The 21,535-nt window shown below is 39.4% G+C and overlaps 2 protein-coding genes across 3 annotated transcripts; one reads left to right on the top strand and one right to left on the bottom strand.

The window, feature by feature from the left end:
- Positions 1-1,427: 1,427 nt before the first annotated feature.
- LOC143726026 (zinc finger MYM-type protein 1-like) lies at positions 1,428-7,723 on the bottom strand. The gene is made up of 3 exons (XM_077219010.1): positions 6,816-7,723; positions 6,490-6,728; positions 1,428-5,429 (listed from the first exon to the last, which is right to left on the bottom strand). The coding sequence occupies exon 3, from the start codon at positions 4,028-4,030 to the stop codon at positions 2,570-2,572; it is 1,461 nt and encodes a 486-aa protein (XP_077075125.1). The 5' UTR covers positions 4,031-5,429; positions 6,490-6,728; positions 6,816-7,723; the 3' UTR covers positions 1,428-2,569.
- pfn1 (profilin 1) lies at positions 5,460-15,595 on the top strand. Of its 2 annotated transcripts, none has more exons than XM_077219013.1 (4): positions 5,460-5,575; positions 12,686-12,833; positions 14,156-14,351; positions 15,074-15,595. In XM_077219013.1, the coding sequence occupies exons 2-4, from the start codon at positions 12,702-12,704 to the stop codon at positions 15,169-15,171; spliced, it is 426 nt and encodes a 141-aa protein (XP_077075128.1). In that variant the 5' UTR covers positions 5,460-5,575; positions 12,686-12,701; the 3' UTR covers positions 15,172-15,595. The 2 variants fall into 2 exon arrangements, with proteins under 2 accessions (XP_077075128.1, XP_077075127.1); XM_077219012.1 differs by lacking the exon at positions 5,460-5,575 and adding an exon at positions 12,249-12,516.
- Positions 15,596-21,535: the final 5,940 nt, after the last annotated feature.

The raw sequence follows: 21,535 nt of genomic DNA, 5'->3' as shown, positions 1-21,535 counted from the left end.
ATTCGATGTTTCTATCTATTATCTTTGAACTGATTATGCAACTGGCGTGATACATTTACCTGACATAATAAATTGTAAACATTTGATTTTATTCTAAATTTTTATTTAATATTTTTATTTCGATTATTCTAATCGAATTTTATTTTCAGAAAAGAGTTAAAAAGAATTGTCAAACATTCGCACACATTTAATGATGTAGAGATATCATTTAAACCTTTTTCATTTATGGAGTCAGGTGAAATAACGAGTTAATACATATGAGAAAATGTATTTCATTTAATCAAATTACTTTGCCATGCGGAAAGATGGTGAGGCGCAGAGACCAGAAATCCTCCTTTGGGCCGATCCAGCCGGCTACATATATATATAATCTGTATATATATACTGTATATGCAGAGCCGGCTTCAGACTGTGCTCAGCAGGGGGGCATTTATTTTCAATGGGTGGGCACTAGGTACAGTGGCGGCCTTAAGCATCTGGGGGCCCGTTTCAATAACTAATATGCGGCCCTACTACCCACATAAACATAGAGCAGAAAAGGCAAGGATTCCTGTTGGTTTGCGTCAATTGTATATTATTTTATTACGTGCACTTTCAGCTTCATGAACAGAACAGGCAAGCTCAACATATAAATAGCCTAATCAAACCTTATTTAATTAAAACTATATACAACAGATAGCGTTTTACGTTGGAATAAGCCTCTTCCTTAAATTACTATTATTTGAAGTTAACATATAGCTACGTAGACCTATACACCACAAAACTAGTTGAGGACGTTATTTAGTTAATCGCCTGTCGTGAGTGCAAATGCAAAGTTGCAAAGCTGATTTAATCATGGTAAAACTGAATTAATTTACAAAATAGTTTATTTGTATTTCAGCACTTCACGAATGGACAGCGACTCTTAAAGTAGCACGTATAACGCGTTCTCGCGCGTTCATGTTAAGTGCATTTTTGGAAAACGCTCGTGGAATTGCAGAGAGAGCATTCGTAACCTTGCACGTAGAGAGCGCTCTTAAGAGCTAAGATACATCGTTATCGGGAAACCCGGCCCAGAAACTTTCGTTTCACAACTTCGTAGCTCGTGGTCAATCTACCTTGGATGGTTTAGACATGGCTGAAAATCAATATCCTACGGAGAAAATGAATGGGATTTTGCTGGTCTGTTGAGGCCCCCCTTTAAAGGGCGGGCCGGGGTCCGTTTCAATTGAAACGGGTGAAACATGCAAGGCCGCCAGTGACTATGGGGACTTTTTTTCGAGATATCCTATATTTATTATTGCTACTGCCTTTTCTGTATTACCATGAAGTGATGCAACCCATACAATAAACATATAAACCATTACACATTGTTGCAAGACGTGCAACTCTTAAGAAATTTGGTTAAATAAGGGTTAAATAGCCCTATAAAAAATTGTAAGACCGACTCTGACCACAGCTTTATTATAGCTAACGAACATACACAGTGTCATACACACTGACAGGATAGTAGTTCTCCACGGCGGGAGTGACATTTCAGGACAATGGACAGCGCAAAAACTGAACTAAATAGGCCTACTAAACTATTAGTCTCATCACAACAACATAACGTGACAACACAATATAGTGAACTTTGACAGTACATAATGCCAGTTAAATACACTAACAACCGGTCAGCATGAAACTTTTAATTTAACTTGCAGTTAGAAAAGCTGAAGACGCCGCTTGTGAGCTGATTGGAACTTCCTGAGAACAGCGTCCTTCCATGCACCACAACACTTTTTTGTCAAGTCCTTCTCGAATGCAAGTTGAACTAGTCTGGCCTTTCTTGTGTGAAGCATGCTGCTTCTGTGTTCTGAAAACACATTTTTGAGCGTGGAGAACGAATTTTCGCAGGTCGCGGTAGAAGCACCAAATACCAAAGCCAGTTGGAGTGCCGTCAACACAGTGGGCATCGCCTTAAGCGTTTTGTAATGTTTGGACAACAGTCTCTGAACTGTCCATTTCTCCTCTGAGTCGTCTTCCATTTGGGACTGGAGAAATCGACGTGCGACGCAGAACTCCGAATCCACTATCTCCACTCCTACAAAATCCATAATGTGTTTGAGTTTTTTCACATCCAGAAAACTTTTATTTTCTGGGTCAAGAGCTTCCAATGCGCTTATCAGCTTTCCATTGCGCTCGCTGAAACGCACATCCATTTCTCCAAGTACGGCATCAATCGCACTGAAAAAAAGTCTCTTCAGCTCTGACTTGTCGTTATTTGTGTCGTTTTGTCCCACACTCTCCTCAAGAACGTACTCCTCCAGGTTCCTGTTCATAACACGTCTCCTTTTGCTGGGTTGTTGTATTGGCTCGTTGTTGTTAGTAGCAGTACTCCAGAGCTCGGTAAATGTATCGTCACATCTCAGATCACGAACACAGTCTGTCGCACTGTGCACGAGTTTCACTGCATTCAGTAGGTCCATTTCCTTCGCCTGTAGCTGTTTGTTAGGCGAGTCCAGAATCAGTAATATCTTGTGCACACTATGTCCAATGAACACAAAGCTGTGCTCCTTTATCTGGTGTAAAAGGCCAGTTGCCAGCACTTTCACTTCTGATCTAAAGGCCCGAGAGCTGACAGTACCGCAATGATATCCTCTAAGTTTTTAAGGATCACAGAGACCGTTGCTAAATGGCCTGTCCAGCGTTGGTCAAGGAGGCGCTTCAGGGTATCACCTTTATAGTGAGTGGAAACGGTGGGGTTTCTCAGGAAATTATAAAGCATGCCACACACATTAAAGAAGTCACCAATTGCTTCTTCAGCCGACAGAGCATGAACGACCACAAGGTGCAGCTGGTGGTTAAAGCAGTGGATGTAAGGGATTTCTCTGCCAAGTCTATCCTGTAGCAGTTTTTGGACTCCTCCGTGTTTCCCAGACATGAGGGATGCACCGTCATAGCACTGACTCAATATCTTTGCACTGCTGAGCCCCGCTTTTTGAAGTTCTTGTAATATGGTGTCAGTGAGTATCCCTGCGTCCCCAGCTTCTGCAGTGGCCATGGTAAGCAGACGTTCTGTCACCTTACAACTGTCCTCTGATATGAACCGAATGACTATTGAAATGTTCTCACACCCAGTGATGTCACGAGTCCCGTCAACTTTGATCGTGAACCACTGCGAGCCTATGTCACGTACAATAGCATCCGTTACGACACTGCTCATTGCCTCAAGTAGTTCGTTTTGTATTTCGTGACTTGTGTATGTTGCGTTGCGAGGTATTGTTTTCACGACTTTAACCAGCTGCTGGTCTTTTCGGAGGGTGTATTCAAATAGAGAAAGGAACAGTCCACTCCCCCCCTCTGACATACTATCAAAGGCATCTAGCTTACCTCTCAAAGGTAGTTGATTTGTTGCCAAAAACTCCAAAATGTCAATAAGGGCAGACACGTAGTATCGGTTCCTTGAAAGCTGCTCTGTGTTAATCAATTTGGAAATCTCTGTGTCCGTCTCTGTGCGTTTCCCTCGTTCCCTCCAAGCGGCAAAGCATGTCAGGTGCTCTTTGGAAGTGGCATGTTTATGGAAGCCTTTGTTGGATTCGTTTGCATGCTTCCAGTTGCAATATCCCTTTGTGGTAAAAACTGAATCAACATATGCTGTCGCTGACCGAAATTTCCTACAAGGAAAACAGAAAGCGCTGTCTGTGTTCACAGAGTATTCCAGCCAGTCTCTCCCATGGTACCACGTACTCACAAATGAGCGTTTTTTCCCATTATAAAGGCGGCTTGGATACTTGTCCAGTTTCACCTGGTTGGGCTTTTCGTCACCGAGATCTTCAGGTGGACCTTGAGGTGTCGGAGGGTGACGTGGGTCTGGTCCAAATGTAGTGGAGCTGGAGCTAACGTTACAGGTTCTAGTTTGGGAAGCTGCGATGTTAGCGGCCACGCCGGCCACGGAGTCACAAATGTTAACCGGGCTGTCGTTGTCTTGCTGTATGGGGTCAGCAGAATCGTTAATCGGCGTGAAACTTGAAGGAGAAACTGTGTTTTTGAACCATTTCCTAATGTCCATTTTTGAGGAGTTTTGAATGCAGCGCGCCAACTGAAAATCATTTCATTCATGTATTAACGATTTAACGTGCGTGATTGGGGGGGGGGGGGCGGCAGGGGGGTTCCTCACAGCGCCACACTGGTCTTATGTTGGCTTTATTATATTTTCAGATAATGGACAGTTTGTAGACATATATTTTTAGTATTTCTCACTGAAATGTGAATTAAATTACACTGATATTTTTTTGTAAATTAATTCAATTTGGGGGGGCATAAAATACACTTGGGGGGGCATTGCCCCCTAATGCCCCCCCATACCGCCGGCGCTGTGTATATGCAGAGCACATTAGTAAGGCAGCTGTATGCAGAGCAAGACGGAAAGTGTGCCTCGTTCATTCTTAGAATTTTTGTGTTGTTTCCTGGTTAAAAACCTGTGAGAGCCATCAAAGAAGTGATTCACAGGATTGCAGGTCAGTGTTGGAGAAATCGGTTTAAATTTGGCTAATCTAATAAACAATATTCACTTGATAACATCTTGCTGTGACACCTGGAAGTAACCTAATAATTAGAATTTCCTTTAGGATTTCGAATGTGGTTAAATGCAATGATGACACAACTTCTGTCAACAGATCCTCCTAAATATTACGCAATGCACCTTTAAGTGTATGTTTCTAAAGATGAGCTTTCTATTGGAACTTCAGATCTGTTTAATCAAACCTAGATGCTTGTTCTTCAAGAAACCTTTCGATCTGTGTGTCACTGAAGCTGTTTTTGTCCTTGGAATGTGCTTGATGTTCTCCCAATAAAAGACTGACCTATCAAAAAGCTTGTTTTTATCCTGAGAGTTTTTGGTAAATGCTATTGTGAGATTATATGCACCTTGTGAATTTGCAATTTTCCCCACTGACCACCACATCATGAACCGTATTATACACATAAAAAAGTGTAATGTCATATTTGTAAGATGCCGTTTTCATATTTATTTTGGTGCTTCCCATTACTGATACTTAGACCACGCGTCCAATGATATTGTGTGATTTCTTTGAAATGAACCAACACTGAACTGAATTGAGATAAGTTATGACACTTTTCTTCTGTAGAGCTGCTTTATAACAGAATTTAAATTTGTCTTGTTTCTGAGGTTTATATTATTGATTGTTGACTTCTGGTTTATAAGTGTTAAGTTAATACATTTGTATTATAAGGCGCTATAGAAAGGACTGCCGGGTTAAAATTGCTCAGATTCCTCAAATCCAGTAAAACCGCATTAAGTATTTGGAGAATGAAAACCTAAACTTTACATGATGCCTTAAAACTCTGGGTGCATGAACTTTGTACTGTTGTGATGTTCTTGCAAATGTAGAAGTTGGTCAGTTTGTATATCTTCCCAGAAGGTGGCGCTGTTCACACCACAAAAAAACCTGAAAGGCAAAACCTTCATTCCTCAGAGAATTCCTCAGCATGTTAAAACAGGTCAGCAGATCGATATGCAGAAGTGAGTGTTGCCGTTTGTCTTTCAGTGACATCTATTTAGAAACATGCAGTTTCCTGTCGGTTAGTACTAAAGGTTAGTACAATCTTTAAATTACTAAGCTCCCTAAAAAAAAGCCACGTGTGCACTTTAATGTTTTGTGTGAACTGCATTTAGACTTTCCCTTTCTCACTGACACTTTTTCATTATCTCCCCCACATTCTCTCACTTCCTAGTTTGCCTTAAAAGGGCATATTATACTGAGGGAAGTGTGTGTATGTGTGCGTGTGCAGGTTTGGCTATACTTCTGAGGGCCAAATGTCCTCACTTGTATAGAGACAACTGACAAGTGAGGACATTTTACTAGATGTCACTAGTTAAAAAGGCTTATAAATCGGTGTTTTGCACATGTTTCTGTGAGGGTTGTGCTTAGGGGTAGGGCTTGATTTAGGCCAAAGAGAAAATTAACCTGATATAAAATCACTAGAATATTGTTAAGTGTATGTGTGTGTGTGCAATCAAACAGAGGTTATATGAGAGGAAGAGGTTGTGAGAAGAAAACAGGATGAGTGGAAATAAGAAAGAAACTGAGAGGAGGGTGTTTAAGATCAAATGAGAATCCTCACATGCATAACAGACAGTTTCTCCACTTCCTGGCAGAGACAGGAAGTCACTGAGTCAGTGCAGCACTAAAGCTGTGTGTGTGTGTGTTTCTTTTTTAGTGGTTTTTGCATCTTTATTATTGGGTTATATTTGATGCAGTTTATGACTGGTTGTCTGCTGCTCAATATCTCACCTTAACACTCTAGCATTGGAAAGTTTCACACTATAACTTTATCAGTGCAATTGAACCCTGCGAATGTGGTGCTAACCGTGATCTGGAGCAAAATTGTGACATTTTAAAAGTGGTTGACTTACAAAATCTAGAAGCTACAATAATGTGATAAAAACCCTAACACTAATTAATAGGATTTGTTCTTAAAATCATGTGTTTTGTTTGGTTGCTTTACCTTCATGGCAGTATTTTATGTGGCATTTCAGGTGCTTTGTCTTTTTAAAGCACACAATTGTTCTCAAAGCTCATTACATTTGCAGAATGGACATTTTCTTCCAAGTTTGACTGGCAAATGAGTTTCCTCTTCACACACAAGGCTTTTTCTTAGCTAACCACAAACTCCACCCAGAAATACAAGCCGACATCGACAGCATGTTGTTAGACTGGAGAGTTTCCATCTAGCTTTCACTCACCCTATAAAACAGAAATTAGCATGGCTGTGAAGGTATACCTCAGACAAAAAAATAAAATTATAACACAAACCTTTCAGGACAAACTCACCGAGTTTAAGTGTCGTCATAAGCTTCTGTAGTAGATGCATGTCAATGGGATTTTAACTTCAAGTTTACAAAATGGTGTTTAAAATTTGAGAAGGACTACACTACCCATAATCCCACAGTCAGAGGAGGCATTGTTACAATGGAAACAACACAGACCTTCATCAGCCACAGCCCACTTCCACAAACCACTGCAAAAGAGTTTCTATGCACTCAATCTACTTATTTATGTGGATTTATCAAGCAATAAGCGTCAAATTTACTCCAGTGACTAAGTCAGTAGTTTTATTTGTCACTGTTTTTTTTTATTTGAAGTCGTCCACTTGAGCTGTAGGTTATTGATTCATGTGGATCTAATCCAGTTTTTGTTTTAGGTAAAATGTCATTATAATTTAATAAATGTCTAAGTAATCCCTTCAAAAAAAGATAAGTGTTGCATAAAGCCCCTTAACTGTCATTTTCCTAAGTATAACATAGGTTGGGAAAACTTCACTAGTAATGGGTCTATCATGTGTTTGACTTGCAAGATTCGATGAGTTTGTTCTTGCGAGTGAAGCAGGTTCCGGTAACCATATTTGATGTGTGCTAAGTATGTATTTTGATCAATGTTAATACGTTAATAAACACCTAAATTACAATCTGTTTATCACGGCCGATAATGCATCGTTAGGCTCGGTTCGCACAGAATGTGTTTTTCCATTCCACTGCGATACTTTTCCATATTTAACGCACAAGAGACGGATGTAAAGTAGTGATGGGAAGTTCTGATAGTTTTACCGCCTCAGATCTTTGAATCTTGTTCATTTCGTCATTTCGTCCATTCCAGCAGAATAGAATTATAATGTTACATGTTAATAGCCAAACTCTAATTACCACGTTCAATGTTATGGAAAAGAACCATCATGACTGAAATTCACAAATGTATAAATTTTAAGATTTTTTTTTCTATAAAGATGCTTTATACAAGAAGGCACAGAACCTTCTGTTCAACTGTGTTTATCTAGAGCTCTGGACTTTGTACTATTATTTTAGTGATTTAATGAGCTTTTTATTGACTGAAGATCTATGATTATGCAATCTCTCTGCTTGCGTCGCTCAAAAAGGCCTATCACTGATCAATTGTCTTGATAAACTCAGATACGGATGTCTCTGCTCTGCCTGCGCTGGCCTCGAATACTTTCTACACAGCCAGTGAAAGGATTCCTAGTCCTGTGTCTGTGTGTCTGTGTGTGTGTGTGTCTGTGTGTGTGTGTGTGTGTGTGTGTGTGTGTGTGTGTGTGTGTGTGTGTGTGTGTGTGTGTGTGTGTGTGTGTGTGTGTGTGTGTGTGTATTTGCCTGCCCTGCAGGCACACATTCTCTTTTCACTACATTAGTCAGCATGTGTTCGCATGTTATGATAGAAACGTCTCTCACTCTGGTCCAACCAGTGAGAACATGAGCATGAATTCCTCAGCTCCAGTAGATTTGTTTTCTAAACTATTCAGCGCTAAACTCTTTAGACTCCAGTAGAGATTTTGGGTAACACTTTACAAAAAGGTTCAATGTATTAACTAACATGAAATAACCATGAGCAATACTTTTGTTACTGTGTTTGTTAAACAGCTGTTCATTGTTTGATCATGTTAGTTCACAGTGCATTAACTAATGTTAACAAGATTTTAATAAAGTATTAGTAAATATTGAAATTAACAAAGATGAATTAATGCTGTTCATTATTAGTCCATGCTAACTAATGTAGTTAACTAATGAACCTTATTGTAAAGTGTTACAAGATTTTGCAATACTTCTACAGCGTTAATTCTCATTTTTAACATTTACTGAATAATAATAATGAATGCTTTTAAAAAATATATTGCTCATTGTCTGTTTATGTTAGCTATGCATTTACTAATGTTAACAGAAGGGAACTTATAGTAAAATACTACCCATTTTCCTGAATGAAACACTTTTGAAACATTACTGCCATACAGCAATTGTGCAGTAAATGTCACGTGCCCTGTGTTTGCATGTGTGTGCGTGTGTTTGCCTGCCTCGTAGAAAATGCATAGCTAACATTAACAGACAATGAGCAATATATTTTTAAAAGCATTCATTAACCTTCGTTTATGTTAGTTAGTTAATGCACTGTGAAGTAAATTCACAAAAACAACCTACTGATTTTAAAAATGTATCAGTAAATGTTAAAAATGAACATTAACACTATAGAAGTATTGTTCTTTGTTAGTTCATGTCACCTAACTAATGTCAATGTACCAGAAAATCTAATGTGAATCACAAATAAAAAGTCCCTCAAAAGTGAAAGCGTTGAATGCCACTAATAATAAAAAAATGAAAAACACAATATAATTGCTAGTTTCTCTTTTGAATCCTAGACTAAATTTGGCTTGTTCTTGACCGGTTTCCCTGGACTTGTCAAGTCCATCGCCCTGTTAATGGGTGAAATGTTACAGCTCTGGTCCTGCCTTGTTCTCTCGCATGGCACAATCTGATTGGTTTCCCCAGCGGTCACTTCTCGGTTTCGTCTGGACAGCTCTGATAGGACAACAAGAGAAGAGAGATTATGTTCACCACAGCATCTTCTCACAGTCAGATACAGTAGTGGAATGAAATTCAGTTCATCTCATTCACTGTCTCTATAATTCTTCCTGTCATGTCATGCAGGTTGCAGATCTCAGTCACAAACAGGATGTTGTGGTGAAGATCTGCTGTATTTTGCCGCCTCCTTTTTTTCTCTGTCGCTTTGCAAACGGCCAAACTCCGGCCTAACTCATGACAAACTCCAGATCAGCTTAAACTTGTACACTTTAACTCAGATTTAACTGAAAACTGAAAAAAGTAAAAAATGAATTTAGGAAGGGGAGACTTGAGTGAAACTGCATCTGTGAATCAAATCAAGCCCATCTTGTTATCAGAGAATCATGAGGCAGGAGCCTGTTTGACAAGCTTTTAAAGGGAAACAAATTATCATTTTTTTCCCTCACCTTTGTGTTAGAGGTCTGCGCGGGACACAATTTTCAGACCCGCTCCCGCCCGCTCCCGCAGTGTTCAGTCCCGCTCCCGCCCGCTCCCGCAAAGATTTGTCATTTTTAGTACCGCTCCCGCCCGCATCTGTGATATAATGTCCCGCTCCCGCCCGCACTTTCTGTCTGACGAAAGGTCTTGGGGAAAAAAATGCGTGCACACAAAATTCCTTACCAATACTTGGTAACATATTTATTGGTCCCATATTACGAACAGCATAATATTCACAACAGTACTTTATCTGAAGCACTAGAGGCGCTCTGTTCCTCGTCCATGCTGTCTATTTTGAACTTGAACTAGCTTTCGAATTCGAACTCGGAGCAGCGGGAAAGGAATTGTCTCTAAACAAGTGTGCGTGAGATTAGGCCCCGCCCTTCCCGACAACATTCACAAGTTTAGGCTGCTTAAAACGTTTTTATTGCTGCCAATCAGAATCTCCCTCACAACTACAAATTATGTACGCTACTTTAATCATTTATATATTTTACTTTATACTCATATTTAATTTGCGGGAGTGCAGCGTATCATCCCTCCCGCCCGCACCCGCAAGTGCACCTCATCATCCCGCCCGCTCCCGCAATGACCTTTAAAAATTTGTCCCGCGCCGCACTGTTTTGCGTCGGGACCCGCGGGTCCCGCGGGACTCCCGCGGGAGTGCAGACCTCTACTTTGTGTTTTCTCAATCCTGTTTTTTTTTTTTCTGTGAAACACAAAATAAGAATAGTTGAAGAATCTTAATGCAGCTCTTTTCCAGTTCTTAAGGTCCTTGCACACTGAGTGCGAAATTTTTGTTTTTCGTATTCATCATCCTAAAAACTCGTCACGCAGAGAAACCCTGAATCCGATGAGTATTAATTAAGCCGTTGCGAAAACAATTCGCAAAACATTACAAAATGGAGTCTTCAAGCAGTGAGGATGATTTTGTTGTCCTCTCAATAAGGAAATATTGACCAAATAAAAGGAAATATTGGGTTCATACAATCCTGAGATTGCGTAGAGAAGGACCATCCTGTTTTCCAAGCTGTTCCGCAATCATCTGCCACAATCTGTCTTTATATTCATTTCTCTTTTGTATTTCACACTTTCTTTGTCATGCAGTGCTTTGTGTTGCGAGATGAAGTGGATCAACTTGTCAGACGCCATTCTGGATTTTCGCGTTAGCTTGTACGGTGGCTCTGAATTGTCAAAACACCTCTCAAAAGGCTTGCTACGGATGCGAAAAACGTAAAAAACTTAAACCGCTAACATTTTTTTTATGTAGGACGAAAGTTTCGGACGCAGTGTGTAAGTGTGATCGACACAATGCGAGGTCGTATTTATTTTTTTTAACGTGAAAATTTTGGACGAGAATTTCGGATGCAGTGTGCAAGGACCTTTAGTCTAAAAAACACCATAAAACTATCATAACAGCAGTCCATATAGCTCGTATGCAATCTAATCCATGCTAACAGGGAACGTTTTTAGAAAGTTCTAGCAAGGTTCTTTCAAACATTCTTCCAGTATTAGAACTTTGGTTTAAAGTTATCTAGTCTTTAATAATGTTCTCAAAATAATATTTATGTCTCGAATGTTATTTATACTTCGTTCATGGAACTTTTTAGAACGCGTTTACCTACTTTCTTTTTTTACCTGGAGAACTTAAACATTCTGAGAACATTCAAAAATAACATTTTCATATTAGCAAATGTTATCAGAACGTATTTTTGTTTGCTGATAGCATGTAATCAAAACGCGATGTGCCCTTTCAAACATGTGGAAGTGTGAAGAAGATTTGAGAGAGCTACGATTTTAGTTTGTTCCTCATTCAAAACTATCATATGACTATGATACTTGTATGGTGTTTTTACATTCGTTTTTTTATATGTGTATGGAACACTACAAACACTCTACTACAAACTACAAAATTCTGTCATCATTTACTCACCCTCAAGTTGTTCCAAACCTTTATGAGTTTCTTTCTTCTGCTGAACATAAAATAAGTTATTTTGAAGAATGTTGACAACCAGACCGTTGACAGTAGCCATTGACTTCCATAGTAGGAAAAAAAATACTATGGAAGTCAATGGCTACTGAGAACTGTCTGGTTACCAACATTCACACTTTCAAATTTTGGGTGAACTATCCCTTTAAAATGCATCTGCACATAACAAATACATTACTCAACATTTGAAGTGGATGAAAACCTTTCATCAAAGTTATTCATGAATTTTGAGCAATGTCCTTTCTTGTCTTAGGACAACTTTGATTCACTTTTTTGATCCACTTCAAATGTTGAATTTGCCTGTATTTGAATAATCACAGAGATTGCAAACTTATATTCTTCTTGATTTTTTTAAATCCAGATTGTATTTAGTACATGCTTTATTCCTCCTTATCATAAATGCATTTAAATATACAATGCACTACTACAGTTTGTGCACTGAGTGCGCCTACGTGCTACTCTTGTCACTAATGTATCTGCTCATTTGTTTAGCTGCAAATGTCAGTTCTGGATGCATATAACGAATTTAAAAAGCAAACTTTGCGACGTGAACGTATCGTACAAACAGTGCATCTTCAGTATGTTTAGCATAAGTGTCTCGCGGTGCGGAAGTGGCCCGTAGGGCAGGGCGCGCGCATTGCTGCATATAAACCAACACGGACTTCCTCAAACTCACTTTGCATCGGAGCAGAGACGCATTCAGGTAATTTCTTTCTCTTATCGCTGTTAGTTTTTTTATATCTTTCCTGGAGCTTTCGCGGCAGGCATGATAAGTGACGCGGTCTAAGTTTTCTTCAGCAGCAGAGTAAAGGAAAGTTGGGCGTGTTAATACTAATAATATTAATAACTGATCGTGTTTTATTGCTCCTCAGATCTAAAGCAGCAGTCATGAGCTGGGACAGCTACATCAGCAACCTGACCAAGAGCGAATGGGTGGATGATGCGGCCATTCTCGGGTTGACACCGGGTCAGGAGTCCGTTTGGGCTTCAGCGCCGGGCGGCTGGCTTAGCCAAGTCACGGTACTACATTTACAGACACCTTTTTTTTATTCACTTGTTTCGTTTGATTATGCTCTATTTGTGTATTTCCTTGTATATGGATGGCACTACTTTTTTTTTTGTTTTTTTACTTACATGTTCTGTCGTCCGCTTATAAAAGTCGTTGGAAATCAGGATGCGCTGATGATAACGGTAGTTCTCGTTGTGTGAAACCACAAACTTTGCTATGAGTTTCGTGAAAGTAAATTGCTGCAGTTTCCATTATTGATTCGGGATAAGAAACATATATCGCACCGTTCAAATCGAACGTTAATTCATTCGCGCTGAATTTCCTCACAGCAATCGCGCGGAGTTCTGTGAACTGCTCCTTATTTGGTCATGCGTGCTGAAAGGCGGAAGTGGGTACCTCTCTCTCTGCGCGCGCACTCCGCTTCCGCCCATGGCGCGCGCGTTCTCGTGCTGAATAATGTCAGATGATTTTATATAGCATATATTAGCTATTAAATATTTAGAATACATTTGTGTGAGAGATGCAATCTCCATTAATTGAAACTATCGTCTGTGCGTCTAATGTAAAGCAGCATTCAGTTTTGACCGCTGATTATTTCAACACCATGTGTGTGTGTGCACTTCCTTTCTTGGGTTCCTCCAAAACTTTCATTTTGACTTGGTTTTGATCTCTCTCTCACACACTATATATATATATATATATATATATATATATATATATATATATATATATATATGAATTAAAGTATAGCACATATATAATACATATACTATTTTTTACCCAATATATGGTTATATATATATATATATATACAAACACACACACACATACGTGTACGTTTCCCCGTTCTTGTTGTAACATGCAGCTCAGACTTTTAAAGAATTTAGAGATGCTATCTGTCTCTCTGCATCTCATACTGTGAAAGTCCCTTTTAAGAGAAACAGTGAATTCATCACATGACCGCAGCTTACCTAGGGTTGTAGTGTTCATGCTGGTTCATCTAACCACAGAACCTCAGTGAGTTCAGCATCAAAAATATACACTTCTTTATACTTCAATGTGCATCTGAACCTAAAATCTTGTTGAAATAAAAAAAATCTTGAGTCTTTCAATCTGAGAACCTTCTGGAATGATGGAATGCATTCAAACATAGAAATAGAGGCAGATTTATGGTATGTTTTTTGCTTGTCTTGATGTGAGCGTCGTCTTCAGGAACATGACAAAACATGTCCGTGTGTGAAATGTTTTTACATGTTTCAGCATGTGTTTATGTTTTCTGGACCATTTTATCATCCACAATCCACACTCACAGTGTGTGTGTTTCTCTCTGTAGGCTGGAGAGGTTCAGGCTATTATAGCCGGTGACCGTGGGAGTCTGTTTGCCAATGGTGTGACTCTGGCTGGCAGAAAGTGCACAGTGTTGAGAGACGCTCTGAATGTGGACGGCCAGAACACAATGGACATCAAGATGAAGACCTCAGAGAAAGAGCCCGACCCTTTTTCATTCACCATCGGCAGATCTCAGAAAGGTGAGACCCACCGGTGTCAAAGCATAGAATATGTGTGTATGCATCATGGTGACTAACAATCATCACAGTATGAATTAAAAACGGTATCACAGTTACCAAAAACAAAAAAATGTCCTGATGTATTACAGTGCCGAGAATTATATTTTTCACATTACAAGATGTTGAGTATCACACAATGCAAAATGTTTCAGTGCTTCTAAAAATACTTTGTTTTCTTGATATGTTAAATATAACTATTATATATTATATTGTAGTGTATATATACTATTAATATATTTAATTGTAATTTATATTTTACAAATGTAATGTGATTTTATTTCTTTAGATTCTGGGGTGAATATTGGCCTGGACATGTTTTATAGGCCTATATAAAGTTTATACAAATATTACATGCAAATATATTAAAAATATTTTAATTTATTTATATTTCTTAAGATTCTGTGGTAGATTTCACCTATACACGTTTTATTATTAAAGTATACACAAATATTATGTAAATATATTGATTAATTATGAATTTTATTTATATTTCTTTAGATTCTGGGATGAAATTTGACCTAGACATGTTTCTATATATAAAGCATTAAAAAAAAATACTTATTTTATATTTATTTGAATGTATAAATAATATATCATTTATATTTCTTTCGACTCTGGGGGTAAATTTCACCTGGACAAATGCTTGTGAGATTTATTTCTCTCTCTCTTTCTCTTTTTTTCAGCGATAATCATTGCTAAAGGAGTAAAAGATGCTCACGGAGGGAAAATCAATCCACTCGTTTTTGACATGACCGCATACCTCAGGAAGATGAACATGTGAACAAGCCCCGCCCCCTGCCCTACTGACTCCGCCCACTTTACCACTTCATCTGTCAACCATCTTCAGGAATCCATTCCAGAAGCCAGAAGAACAGATCCAAGATGAACCAAACTTCAAAACATCACCATCATGTCCGTTTTAACATTCCAGGAGTTTGAGATCTTGGTTACTCCTCGTCATCTCTCCAGTCAGGCAGTGGAAAACAAACTCTAGTTTATATCAAACTCATTTATTAGTTTTATCACAAATGAATTAATTGATTGATTTACGGTACTATAGTATTTTCGCTGTTTCGGACGGGCGGAGCGTCAAGTCAAACGGTTTTTGCATTTGATTGTATGATTGTATGTGTCAAATCCTGCTGAACAAAACCCAGAATTCTGACTGTTAGATGCCAAATAAAGAGAGAATGAGTTTCTGTGGAGCTGCTCCTGTCCGTGTGTTCATGTGGGATGAACCGACCGGGGCGTAACACACCATACGATAAACATCAGCAAATGCATATCACGATTCAAAACATATCTTATTTCATATATCATGATTCATATCAGTATAACTAACGTGATCACAGTTGAAACTCATCCGCGAGCTCATTTTTATTATAGTTTTATTCATATTTTGAATTAGCTTTTATTTTTATATTTTACATTTTTTGTTTCATTTTTAGTATGTTACTATTAAGCTTCAATTTTAGCTTTTATTTCCAGTTAATTTTACTGCTTATTTCAGTGAAGGCAACATTTCTCATTTTTGTTTACGTTTTTCATCTAATATTTCTGCTTGATTCTGTTTAGGGTTAATTTCAGTTGATGACTTTAAGTTAACGATAATAACTCTATCTCAATAATGATCAGATTATCACAGTACTCCAGTCAAGAGCTCATTATAATTTTCAGTGGTTGATGCGTGCAAGTGTCTCGGCCAATCACAGGCTGCCGTACTGTTTCTCTGCCAGGAAGCTTTTGCATTCTGATCACACTTGAGTGAACGACACAAACCTTCTTTAGGCTGTTTAAAACTCAAAAGATGCATGAAACACAAGCTGAATGATTACTGATGGTTGTTAATTATCGCAATCAATTTGATTTTATTAAATTTTATTGTATCAAGAATGCCTTACACATTAAACAAAACAAAAGACATCAAATATCAAAACACAATAAAGTCCAGGACTTAATTCCATTGTGGTCTTCAACGCAACAATTAACCAATGGTGTGTTTATGTCATTTCTGTTAAGCTTTAATTCTCAACAGCACTTTGTAAGTTTAAAAAAAACTAGGGTAAGAAATTACTATATTATATATTCATTGCTCTCAAAATGCAGTGATAAAGTGCTGAAAACACGTATAAATGCACAATCTTACAAAAATCACAATCCAACGAATGTATATTCGTTTAGCACTTTAATCCAAGTGTTCTAAAGCAGAAAACACAATCAGCTACCAGGAAACGTTCTGTCAAAGTTATGAACAAACATTCTTCCAGGAACATTAACAGAATGTTAATTAAAAGTAATCTGGAAAAACTGTTTTTACAGCATATTTTTGTGAGCAGGGTCAAACACTCTTCAGTGACTGTGAAGCAACGCTGGTGCAAGAGGAAACAGGAAGTTGTGCATGTGACACAGACATGAAATTTCAGATCTATGACAGAGATTGACACATTCACTCACACACACTCACACATACACTCACTCACACATACACTCACTTGCACACACATGTCTGGTTTACTATCTTTGTGGCGACTCTCCATAGACGTAATGTTTTTATATATTTATGTACAAACTGTTTATTCTCTCCTCTTACACTAACCCGACCCCTAAACCTACCCATCACACACACACACACACACACACACACACCCACACACACACACACACACACACACACACACACACACACACACACACACTAACCCGACCCCTAAACCTTCCCATCACATACACACACACACACTAACCCGACCCCTAAACCTACCCATCACACACACACACACACACACACACACTAACGCAACCCCTAAACCTACCTATCACACACACACACACCCTAACCCTAAACCTACCCATCACACACACACACACACACACCCTAACCCTAAACCTACCCATCACACACACACACACACACACACACACACACCCTAACCCTAAACCTACCCATCACACACACACACACACACCCTAACCCTACCCATCACACACACACACACACACACCCTAACCCTAAACCTACCCATCACACACACACACACACACACACTAGCCCGAACCCTAAACCTACCCATCAAAGAAAACTTTCTGCAGTTTTAAATTTTCAAAAAAACAAATTCTGTATGATTTATTAGATTGTTTCCTTAGTTTAGGTCCACAGAGACACGAGTCCCCATGAGTCTGTGTGCATTCAGGTTTAAGTCCCACCGGAATAGAAAAACATGCACACACACATATTCACTCACATACACTCACACACATTCTGGTTCGCTATCTTTGTGGGGACTCTCCATAGACTAAATAGTTTTTATATTGTATAAACTGTATATTCTCTCCTCTCATACTAACCCTAATCCTACCTATCACACACACACTAACCCGCCCCCCCAAAATCTACCCACACACACACACACATTAACCCGACCCCTAAACCTACCCATCACACACAAACACACACACTAACCCGACCCCTAAATCTACCCATCACACACACACTAACCCGACCCCTAAATCTACCCATCACACACACACACCCACACACACACACACTAACCCGACCCCTAAATCTACCCATCACACACACACACACACACACTAACCCGACCCCTAAACCTACCCATCACACACACACACACACACACACACACTAACCCGACCCCTAAACCTACCCATCACACACACACTAACTCGACCCCTAAATCTACCCATCACACACACACACACTAACCCGACCCCTAAATCTACCCATCACACACACACACACACACACTAACCCGACCCCTAAACCTACCCATCACACACACACACACTAGTCAAGTCAAGTCACCTTTATTTATATAGCGCTTTTTACAATACAGATTGTTTCAAAGCAGCTTTACAGAGATAACAGGAAAATAATGTTGTAATAATATTGTTAAATATAAAATGAAATGTCCCCAACTAAGCAAGCGAAAAGCCAATGGCGTCAAAGGCGACAGTGGCGAGAAACCAAAACTCCATCAGTGACAGAATGGAGAAAAAAACCGTGGGAGAACCCAGGCTCAGTCAGGAGGGCAGTTCTCCTCTGGCCAACGAACGGACAGTTTATGATTATAATTCAGGCAGCATTACAAGTCAGATTGGATTGGAACATTATATTATGCAGTTCATCTGTTTGAAGATCGGAGTCATCACGCATGTATGGAGACATGTTTGTTGAGGATCAGTGCCGATGGCTGTCGTGTCGATGAGGCCTTACAGGGGAGAGTCTAGTGGACACAAGCTCTGCTGACACTTCAGGGATGAGTTGTGGTCGTGTCTAGGTGCAGGTCCACCATCTGATCAGGATACGGCTCGGATCCCGCTGATTACATCATGCGTTGTGGTCGTGTCCAGGTGCAGGTCCACCATCTGATCTGGATACGGCTCGGATCCGGCTGATTACATCATGCGTTGTGGTCGTGTCTAGGCGCAGGTCCACCATCTGATCTGGATACGGCCTGGATCCAGCTGATTACAGTTAACCTCGGAATAAATAGAAAGACTAAAATTAGCGTAGATGCCATTCTTTTTATGATGTAGCGAGTACATCAGGTGTTATACAAAGTGTTCCCGGTTCCGCTTGACCTAATTTATGCAGCCTAATAATCATTTAACTGATTTGAATAATAGGAATGTATAGTGTTCTATGTGTATGCCAGGTTGAAGAGATGTGTTTTCAATCTAGATTTAAACTGACAGAGTGTTTCTGATTCCCGGACAATGTTAGGAAGACTGTTCCAAAGTTTTGGTGCTAAATAGGAAAAGGATCTACCGTCAGCAGTCGATTTAGATATTCTAGGTATTATCAACTGGCCAGAAATTTGAGATCGCAATAGACGTGAAGGACTATAATGCGTTAAGAGCTCGCTCAAGTACTGGGGAGCTAAACCATTTAGTGCTTTGTAAGTAATCAGCAATATTTTAAAATTTATACGATGTTTAATAGGGAGCAAATGTAGTGTTGACAGAACCGGGCTAATATGGTCGTACTTCCTGGTTCTGGTAAGAACTCTAGCGGCTGCATTTTGGACCAGCTGTAGTTTGTTTATTAAGCGTGCAGGGCAACCACCCAGTAGAGCATTGCAATAATCAAGCCTTGATGTCGCATGAACCAATTGCTCTGCATTTGTCATTGAGGCAGGGTAGGCAATGTGTTTCTAAAACACTTTTTGCCAAATTTGTTTAAACTGTCTTTATATACCAATACATATCTAAAATGTAAGTACTTTGAAAAGGAGTTTATAAAAATAGAGTGTCTGTAGTCCTCTCAGGGCTCCAATAAACACAGCTCATTATTCCATTTGGACCGAGTCCTCTGATTGACTGGGCAACTGTCACTCTCCCTCGCAGCTGTGGCTACCAACAGGAGCTGCCAACATGCGCGCACTCGGTTGACTCGCTCATTGCGGAAGAGGAGAGGCGTGTATCGACTGCAAGCCACGAAGTCTCACAATTATGGCAGAGAAAGAGCAGTCAAAATTCCCAGTACCACCTGTACCTGCATAAACAGTCAGCGCAGGCAAATAAGGCAAAAAAAGGTGATGTCACTCCATGGACTGCACTCCTTTCCGCTCGGCGCTGGTAAACATGTCCTCCAGCTGAGCGGTCGGCATCACGCGTCCATGTGTTTTGGGGGCGTGGCTTTGGAAGCAGCCCGGAAGTGAGGTGGTGGGAGTTTCTCTGTTGGATAATTTCAAAATCCAGCAGTTTTCTGCTAGTTTCTCAAACCTACCTACCCTGCCTTTAAGTAGTAGGAAATTACTAGTCATCCAGTTTTTTATATCAGCTATGCATTCCGTTAAGTTGGTGAATTGGTAAGTTTCGTCAGGGTGTGAAGAAATATAGAGCTGAGTATCATCAGCATAACAGTGAAAACTAATGCCATGCTTCCTAATGATATCTCATAAGGGTAGCATGTACAGAGTGAACAGCAGCGGTCCTAGTACTGAGCCTTGTGGTACGCCATACTGAACTTTTGACCGATGATTTCCATTACACGAGAGTAGATGTTGAAGTTTTAACATCTACTCTCGTGTAATGGAAATCATTGGTACGCCATACTGAACTTTTGACCGATAAGACATCTCTTCATTTACTGCTACAAACTGATAACGGTCAGATAAGTATGAAACCAGAAAGTTTTATTTAGCTCATATTTAAACCATGCTAGTGCAATTCCACTAATGCAAACATAATTTTCGAGGCTATTTAAAAGAATGTTTGTGGTCAATAGTATCAGGTATTAACTTACTTTTTTTTACTTACCAACCCATCACACACACACACACACACACACACACACACACACAAACACACACACACACACACACACACACACACACTAAACCGACCCCTAAACCTACCCATCACACACAACTTTCTGCATTTTTACATTTTCAAAAAATTAGTATGATTTATATTCTGTTTTCCACATGGGGACCAAAAAATGTTCCCACAAAGATTGTCATATAATGTAGGACTTACCAGGACACACACACACACACAAACACACACATTCTGTCTCTCTCTCTCTCTCTCTCTCTCTCTCTCTCTCTCTCACACACACACACACACACACACACACACACACAGATGCAGCGCCATCATGTGGCCGCGATGTTCTCTGTTCTGAATGTCTCTTGTTCACTGAGAGATTAGATTTTTTTTTTATTCAAATAATCGCCACAACCTCTTACCGTGACAGTTTTTGCAATTTCTGCGTTGCGTGTGGGGCATAGACTGTAAGGTGTGGGCAGAATAATCCGCAGGATGAATTTCATGGTTAACCAGAGATCGTAGATGAAAGCTGAATCAAATTAGCCATGCACAAGTAAAAAAGGTTCAGCTTAAATAATTCCGTCAGGTGCTTTATATATAAAACCTTTTACAGGATCATTATGAATTCAGTTTTGATTAATTAGTAGGCCTATGGTTTTAATTAATTTTAATTTTAGGCTACTTACATTTTATGAGTTAAAAAACTTGTAAACATACTTTATCACTAGAATTTTTTTTTTAAATAACCTGTTAACGATGAAAGAATTGTGCCATCATTTAAGACGTTTCTTCATAGAGTATAGAATTACACTGAACTTTTTCTAAAGGCCGTTAGGACGATATTTATAGCG

This window comes from Siphateles boraxobius, unplaced genomic scaffold, assembly GCF_051911475.1.
Source record: "Siphateles boraxobius isolate OS27281-9 unplaced genomic scaffold, OSU_SipBor_1 77, whole genome shotgun sequence".
Lineage (NCBI taxonomy): Eukaryota > Metazoa > Chordata > Actinopteri > Cypriniformes > Leuciscidae > Siphateles > Siphateles boraxobius.
Note: the sequence above shows the minus strand (reverse complement) of the source record. Positions and strands in the feature narration are given on the sequence as shown.

Coding starts and splice junctions, on each gene's coding strand:
- LOC143726026 (XM_077219010.1), bottom strand. CDS start 4,030: ATGGACATTAGGAAATGGTTCAAAAACACAGTTTCTCCTTCAAGTTTC.
- pfn1 (XM_077219013.1), top strand. CDS start 12,702: ATGAGCTGGGACAGCTACATCAGCAACCTGACCAAGAGCGAATGGGTG. Junction 12,834..14,155: donor GCTGGCTTAGCCAAGTCACG/GTACTACATTTA, acceptor TTCTCTCTGTAG/GCTGGAGAGGTTCAGGCTAT. Junction 14,352..15,073: donor CATCGGCAGATCTCAGAAAG/GTGAGACCCACC, acceptor TCTTTTTTTCAG/CGATAATCATTGCTAAAGGA.